At 52.4% G+C, this 8,521-nt stretch overlaps 1 protein-coding gene and 1 non-coding gene across 2 annotated transcripts; one reads left to right on the top strand and one right to left on the bottom strand.

Annotated features, from left to right (window-relative positions):
* Window positions 1-3,757: 3,757 nt before the first annotated feature.
* Window positions 3,758-6,064, top strand: LOC101770201 (UDP-glucuronate 4-epimerase 1). The gene has a single exon (XM_004954129.3). The coding sequence runs from the start codon at window positions 4,371-4,373 to the stop codon at window positions 5,688-5,690; it is 1,320 nt and encodes a 439-aa protein (XP_004954186.1). The 5' UTR covers window positions 3,758-4,370; the 3' UTR covers window positions 5,691-6,064.
* A 1,962-nt stretch (window positions 6,065-8,026) lies between these two features.
* TRNAE-CUC lies at window positions 8,027-8,099 on the bottom strand. Its single transcript has one exon. It is a non-coding gene; the product is annotated as a tRNA-Glu (tRNA).
* Between the last annotated feature and the right edge of the window lie 422 nt (window positions 8,100-8,521).

Below are 8,521 nucleotides of genomic sequence, written 5' to 3' on the forward strand. Positions count from 1 at the left end.
CATCCCTGGGGCGGAGGTAGTTCTTGAGCGGCCCACTTGACGGCGAAGGCGGACTCGTCCGAGAGGTCCACCGTGATGCCAGAGCAGTCCGCCTCGCCACTGCCGCTGCAGCCGGATCCGCGCCGCGCCGGCTCATCCCCTGCCCTGCCGCCGCGTTCCGCCGCCTCCTCGGCGCGCTCGCCGGCGACGCTGCTGCTGGCGGCTTGCGCCCCGCGGCCACCCAAGAAGCCCCTGCTGAACTCCAGCTGAGAGGAAAACGGTGGGAGGGGCAGCACAGCAGGGGCAAAAGGGACATTTTACAGAAGAGGTGCTAAACTTTAGCCCTCTTTCCAAACACCCAAGGTGCTAAACTTTAGCCCTTTCATTTGAGGGGGCTAAATTTTAGCCCAAGGCTAAATTTTAGCACCCCTCTCCCAAACAGGGCCTAAGTAGGTGCGGTGCTGTGACTGCTTGTACTGCCTAATCATCACCATATTAATACTGAAAAGTGATTCGAAATGCAAATGGAAACGAATCGGACAAACTCCAGATGCTCGCACCCGGTTAGCTCGATCAGTGAAAAGTCACCAGATGCGCTTCTCTTTCTGTCATAACTTCAGACCTAATTTGGAAAACTCCAATCACTCTGGGATCCTGAACTTTTCATCGGGTTCGTAATTCATGGCGATATAATTTTAATTGTCATCTTAGTTCTTAGTGGGGTTTTTTCCATCCCTGAGTTTTGCTCCCCTTACTTCCAAAAGGTGCCTCAGAGACGTGCATGGGCGTCACTTGCTGCAATTCAATTGGAATGGATATATTCAAGTGTTTTTTTTCTTTTGAAAAAAATGTCGTTCTCCCCAAGGCCTCCCTCGCTCCTTCATTTTGAACGCTTGATATATTCATTCTTTTTTTAATCTGAATTACCAAATGCAACTGCTATGATTCTATCTTTACATTATTAGCAAAAATAAGAAAACAAAAATCGCATGGATGTATGTAATGAAATTTCCTCTGTCTTACTCCCTCCATTTCAAAATGTAGATCGTTTTGATTTTTTTCTTAAATATATAGGTTTTGCTATGTATCTAGATATAACTCTATATCTAGGTGCATAGCAAAATCTATGCACTTAAAAAAGCTAAAACGACCTACATTTTGGAACGGGGGGAGTATATTATTTTCATGTACATTCTTCTTCTATACACATTATATTATTCACCGTCGCGCTACAAATCGAAAATACATACGAGAATAAAATCAACAAGGTGCTTAAAAATAGCATGGCCCACCTAAACTTAGAATAGTCCCATGCCGTGCCACCGTTCGACCTGCAAATTTGCCATTGCCGGGCAGCGATCACATGCAGAGAGCAGAACGTGGTTGCTGGTAGCAATAGCAGGTTGTCCAAGTTGGTATCTGTTTCTGGACAAGCACATCCCTACGAGATTCATGTCTTGGGGATCATGCCAGGCAGGCTTTGACCACCCTAAATCCGGAAGCTAGCCAAGCCCGTGTCCCCCATTTCCACCACGGACCATCACGGCATGTTGATTAGGTTGTTGGTGTGGTGATGACTGATGATTGACGCTGGTTAATCTAGTGCTCGGCGCGCACCAGCATGGAGCAGGCAGGTCACTGGGCGTCGGGGCACACGGGTCACATGGGCACTGCCCACCTGTAGGTGCTTGCTATGCAACCGCAGGCAGCAGCGGTCGATGGCAAGTGAGCTGCCGCCACTTGAGACGAGACCGGCCTGTAACGGACTGCGGCAGGAAAGGTCAAAAAACGCACATGAAGCCACCCCCTCCCACTCGGAGCTGGATTGCGTTGCATCGGGATGCTTTGTTTCCAAGCGCAGGATGCAGTGCAGGTACCCCACCCAAAGCGCCGGAGCCAATGCCAATGCCGGCCTCTTCCTCCGGCCTCCACAGTCCAGTCCTCCACCGACCCCGCGCCAGCAGACGCTATTGGCGGTAGTGCCGCGCCCATGGGGAGCTGCAGGCTGCGCCGCTGCAGCAGTTGATGACGGAGGGAGAAAGATGCATGCCGGCGGCGTCGGGTGCCAACAGTGAACTGGGCGGCGGCTCCGTTTTTGGGCTGTAGAGGCCGGCCGCGTCGCGATCCGGCATCGCGGGCAGGTTTCCCAGAGGAGTGTGTGCTCGCGGGCGCGCGGCAGGGGCTTTTGGGATGCGCAAAAGGGGTGAAAGAAAGGAAGATGATGCAGAGATGAGAGATCTGTGGTGATCGAGACGCGTATGCGGAGGGCAAACCAGTTGATTTCTGGACGATCCGTCCACCAATGGGAACAGCAGGCGGGAGAAGGAAGGGATCGGTGATTCGCGTAGAGATGAATGTTCAGCGCTCACGCGTCACGCTTCACACGAGCAGATAAGGCTGGAGCCAGTATCTTACTAACAGCTTTGCACGTAAGCTGCGTCTATTTAGTAATTTAATTAAGTTCAGTATATATAAAACATCAACATTTCCACTTGGAACGAATAACGTCTCCACACGTGGACGCGGGAATCAATCAAGGTGCTCTTATCGCATATAGAACTTTTATTTCGCTACGATAATTGAAAATGGTGAATGCATATAACTAATGAACCCTTTTTTATATAAATTCTCACTTTTCACAAGCGGACAATGCAGGATACATTGTTAGCTAAGATGGTGCGCCTCCTCCTTTTCGAGTCCTTCTCCTCCATTCGTACTAACGCGGGGGGGGGGGGGGGGGGGGGGGGGGGGGGATCCCCTAAGCTCCACTGTTCATCTTTTATACACTAACACAAAATAGATTCTCGCAGGTTTATAGTTGGAAGAACGACGATGTTACTCGACAGGTAAACTTATACACCGATGGTGGTAAGAAATTTAGGAAACCAATTTATTCGAAAATACCTAAGATGAGGGGAAAAACAACTAAAATCACTTAAGCTACTCCTTTTTTTTGCGCACTTGCTATTGGATGATTAAATAAAAATAACAAAATGTTTTAAATTGAAGAATCCCTTTTCTTCTATTTCTCTCTAAAATGCCACTTACACATAATATCACATTGTAGTTCAATACTCCATGATATATACACTTATCTTAAAAGAGACCCTCAGGCTTAGAGCGACGGACGAGAACAGCACAACGTTAGCCAAACGAAGCATATTCGGATAAGGAGCCGTGCTAGTGACATCATACATTAGTTGAAAGAGGTTGAAGGAGCCAGAATAGATGTGCCTTACGCTGTTATGCAGCCTAACATAACCATTACTAGTGAGATCATGTCCTAGATTGACGCTGCTAGTTTCTATACTAGGCTAAGAGATCTGGAAAGAATGTTATCATGCGCAGCCTAGGTGCGTGCCAACTAATGGGAAAAAATTTAGATATTAGCTATGTGCCAACATGTTAGAAAGACAATATTTGTTATAAACTTGCGATGTCGGGATGAATTAAGAATATCGATAGGTTCACATGTCACTAGCACAGGAAACCAAGACGAGCCAAAAGAAAAAACCAAAATCATTCACAGTAGATTCGCATATAAACTGCCCTTTTCAAATCCAAAATCATTCACAGTAGATAAATTTGCTCCTTCAGCTCCGGATCGATAACCTGCACTTGGAAAATGACAAATCGATGATTTCCCCCACGCGCAGTCTCACCAATGAATGACAGACAAAACACACTCACATTCACGCGCAAAAACGTTCATAAATGCGATGAGCCTTGAAAACAAAAATAGCGCGTCCGTCCCAACCATCTCACCTCCAGCGCAGGCCGAGCCCAAAAATAGGCCCTCCCCAGCGGCTAGCGCACCCCGAACCGAACGCTCCGTTTCCCAATCCCGTGCCGCCCGTGCCCCATCTTCCCGCTGCGGCCACCCTCACACCGCCGCCGGCAGCGGCGCCATCCTCCGGTGCCCGCCACCGCGTTCACGCGCTCCCGTGGCTGTCGGCCCCGCTCCTCTATTTATATCCCCGCCCCGCCCACCTCCACGCTTTCCTTAGGCAGGCGCGCGCATCCGGCCCCTGCCCTTCTCCCCCTTTGCTCTCCTCTCCTCTCCTCCCCGAATAAAATTTCCTGCCCCCGGGCTCACCCTCCCGAGGAAACCTACCCAATCCGTTCGTCCGGCGGCCGATCCGTCTGTACGTCCAGGGAGAGGAAGGAATAATCAGTCAGTCAGTCAATCAATCGGAGGAGAGCAGGAATCCAGCGCGAGCGCGGTGCGGGTTGATCCCTTGCGTCTCCGGCCCTGCCGCGCGGCGGCGTCTTTGCTGTGCTTGCGTCGCGGAGGAAGAATCTGTGAGTAGGAGGAGGAGGAGGGGCTCTTGGATTGGCATCTTCCTCGTTGGGGTTGCGCTGCGCCGCACGGCAAGACGGCGGCCTTGAAGATGCGGGTGCTGGAGGACGACCTCTTCCCCTCCACCCCCGGGAAGGTCAAGATCGAGAGGGCGGGCACCATGAACCGGCAGCTGCACCGCTGCTTCGCGTCCACCAGCACCATGTTCCTGTGGGCGCTGTTCCTCGTCGCCATGACCGCGTCCTACCTCAGCTTCCAGTCCTTCGTCGACACCTCCTCCAAGTACTTCGCCGCCTCCTGGGGCGGCCTCCACTGGGAGCGGCAGATCCGCGCGTCCGCCGCGCCGAGGAGGCCGCCGGGGTCCGCGGCCGGGGCGGGGATGTCGGTGCTGGTGACGGGCGCGGCCGGCTTCGTCGGCACGCACTGCTCGCTCGCGCTCCGCAAGCGCGGCGACGGCGTCGTCGGCATCGACAACTTCAACGCCTACTACGACCCCTCGCTCAAGAAGGCCCGCAAGGCGCTGCTCTCCTCGCACGGGGTGTTCGTCGTCGAGGGCGACATCAACGACGGCCGCCTCCTGGCCAAGCTCTTCGACGTCGTGCCCTTCACGCACGTGCTCCACCTCGCCGCGCAGGCCGGCGTGCGCTACGCCATGGAGAACCCGGCGTCGTACGTGCACTCCAACATCGCCGGCCTCGTCACGCTCCTCGAGGCCTGCAAGGACGCCGACCCGCAGCCGGCCATCGTCTGGGCGTCGTCGTCCTCCGTCTACGGCCTCAACGACAAGGTCCCCTTCTCGGAGCGCGACCGCACCGACCAGCCGGCGTCGCTCTACGCCGCCACCAAGAAGGCGGGGGAGGAGATCACCCACACGTACAACCACATCTACGGCCTCTCCATCACCGGCCTCCGCTTCTTCACCGTGTACGGGCCCTGGGGTCGGCCGGACATGGCCTACTTCTCCTTCACCCGCAACATCCTGCAGGGGAAGCCCATCACGGTGTACCGCGGCAAGGACCACGTCGATCTGGCCCGCGACTTCACCTACATCGACGACATCGTCAAGGGCTGCCTCGGCTCCCTGGACACGGCCGGCAAGAGCACGGGCACCGGCGGCAAGAAGCGCGGGCCGGCGCCCTACAGGATCTTCAACCTCGGCAACACCTCGCCCGTGACGGTGCCCAACCTGGTGTCCATCCTGGAAAAGCACCTCCGTGTGAAGGCGAAGAAGAACGTGGTCGAGATGCCCGGCAATGGCGACGTGCCCTTCACCCACGCCAACATCTCCCTCGCGAGGGAGCAGCTCGGGTACAAGCCGACCACCAACCTCGACGTCGGCCTGAAGAAGTTCGTCAAGTGGTACCTGTCCTACTACGGCTACACCAGGGGATCCAAGAACTTTCGACAATAGTCCGTGCTAATCCTTGGTCGTCTGATTCTTTCTTCTTGATTTTTTTTCCCTCTTTGGCCCGGCCGCGGCCACCACTCCCGGATCAAACATTGACATTCTTATCTGGATTTTTTGGTGGAAAATATGTTTTAGGGTGTTCCTTGATCAGAGAAAAATACTGGGGGAAAATTCTTTTCTTGGTGAGGAGAGGGAGGAAGAAGAAAGCAATGGAGAGCAGCCTTTTCTTTTTCTTTCTTCATCTCCCCTTGTGTAAATTGGTGGTTCTCCATGAAACTTTTCCCCCTCCATCGTCAGAATTCCAATGTAATATCAAATCCTTGCCGATCCGATGCGCTGGCACCAAGTTTGATTGGCAAATGCTGGTAGTTGCCTCAGATTGATCTCCGGTTCAAATTCAAATTCACGCTGTTCGTCCTGCCGTTCTGAGTACCCGCCGGAGAAGAAGGCGGGGGAGGGGAGACGAGAAATCGGCGGGCCGGTCGTGGCAGTCCTGTAAATAGCCCTCGGAATCGTGGGCCTTCTCTTGGGTCGATAAGATAAGCTGCGGGCGTGGGGTGGCCGGGTGGGGGCGGGGAGGGCTCCTCGAGGCGCGCGAAGTGGTCACCAGCTGGCTCCCGCCTTGCTCGGTCCCTTGCACTGGCCGTGGGCCCTGTTGGCGCTTTATTGCCTCGTGGGACCACATGGCTGTGGGTCTGGGTGGAGATGGGCCTGGTGACGCAAGTGGTCGGTGGGGTCTCGCCCATGTATAGACCACATGGGTGGGCCAGTGGACGCGTTGGCATTCGTCTGTCTGAGCTGTCCATGAACAGCCATTCTTTTCTGTGTGTTTCTTCTTCGCCCCGGACGAGCTTCATTTCTTTACTGCCAGGGATGACCGATGAGAATGTGTTTTGTTCGTAGTCTAGGAATCTAGTACTCGGGTTGAAAATTGAAACAGGCCATTTTGTTTAAAATTACAGCATTCGGAAATTCAATTTGAAAACTCAGCGTATCAGATCCATTGAAATACTTGGTGTCACGTTACACAGTGCGATGATAAGTCAATGTGATCTGCGGTATGTCAGATAAAAATGTGAAACGAATATCGTTGTTGGTGAAGCCTGAATCTGCGAGGGGGCAACGGCCCGTTTCGTTTCGTTTCCGCTTATAAACGGTTTATTAGTGAAAATAAACGTGAATTCCGTCTAATATTTTGTTTATTTTTAATTTATGTGATAAGCCGTTTTAAAGATTTAAATTAAGAGAAGTAAGATCTTACTTAGACTATAACATAGAAGCATATTATAATCGACTGGTCCGGCACTCCGGCTCCGGCCGGCGCGTCGGTTTCTGGAAACAAAGCCCCGTGAGTTTTCGTGGAACTCGATCCGTACTTGACTGCCCCCATGGTCCATGCGCCCGTCTTCGATGCACGAGTCGAGAACCAATTGGGCGGTGGCCGCCGCATCTGGAGTCACGCAGGCAGGGGCGCGTGTCCTGCCTGACGTGGGGCGCCGAGACCACAAGGCCGAATCTGGCAACCACTTTTGTTTTGTTTTTCTTACGAAATTTGCTGAATGTTACACCAGTTTTGCTGGACTAGAATACACATTGCAAAATCTCACACTGCAAAATGTTGCTTAACAAATGGATTGCAAATGCTTCCCGCAACGGGTTGAGGTGTGGATGAGTACATCCATTCTTTTTGCAGCAGGTGCCTCGGGCCCATGCCGAATTTCAAAAGATATTATCAGTACACTTTTCACACTGCTTTCTTGGGTTCTATAACACAGCTAGCCGCCATGATTTCTTCATTCGCTCAGTTGGCATTGCATGGTGGTGGTTGGTCCACCTCGCCGCAGCAGTGCGGGTGGGCTCGGCCGCTCGGTGGCCGGCCATCGGCACCCCCAGCAGCAGAGCAGAGCAGCAACAAAAACATGTTTCAGCACAGCACCACCACCGGAAAGCAAATCACGGTAGCAGTATGGTAGATCTGCGCCTTTTGGCACTGCTCTGCGGCCTGCGTTTGGTGTAAGCGTACGTGGTGCTGGATGGAGAACATGCTGTTGCTCGATGCCACAGGCACGTTCCTGTGCCCTGTGGCTTATGCGGTTGGGATCTCTGGGAGATCTTACCTATAGTGGGTTGCATACACTGGACTGGCAATGCAAAAGGATGACCATGCTTTCAGCTCAAGTCCTCGCGATCGCGGCATGCCATTGGTTAAAGTCTCCAGGAGATGGATAATGGATGCTCTGAATTCCTGAACAGCAACGGGCGTCTGAAGGAAGCTGGAAGCTGAAGATTGCAAAAGTGTGCCCAACGGTGATCACATGATGAAAACAAAAACAAAAAAATTCCGTTGCCGGGACTCGAACCCGGGTCTCTCGGGTGAGAGCCGAGTATCCTAACCAGCTAGACTACAACGGATTGTTGAAACAGCAGTGGCTGATAATTTATATATTAGATAAACTATCAAACAAGCAAAGCTCATGCATCTTAAGAAACTTAAACAAATTCTCTATTCTTAAAACATCACCAAGCTGTACTCAGAGAAAGCAACCGATTTAATCTTTGAGGTGGCACGACACTACAATCCTGAACATCGTCTACTAATCATCCGTGTATTTCCGTGAAAAGGTATATAAAACAAAGGTGTGAATCTTCTACGGTCCATCTCAAAGGACCTGCCGTTAATTTTAATGATGCACGCGCATAGTGGTACCACCATGCAGCCTTACCCTCATATTGCATCATTCCTTGTCCCAAGTGGCATGCTCCTTCATGCAAATGTCCTCCACTCCTCCCACGGAGTGAGGACTCCAAGACACACTTGACCTGTTGTCCATTAT

The sequence above is a fragment of the Setaria italica genome, chromosome I, assembly GCF_000263155.2.
Source record: "Setaria italica strain Yugu1 chromosome I, Setaria_italica_v2.0, whole genome shotgun sequence".
Lineage (NCBI taxonomy): Eukaryota > Viridiplantae > Streptophyta > Magnoliopsida > Poales > Poaceae > Setaria > Setaria italica.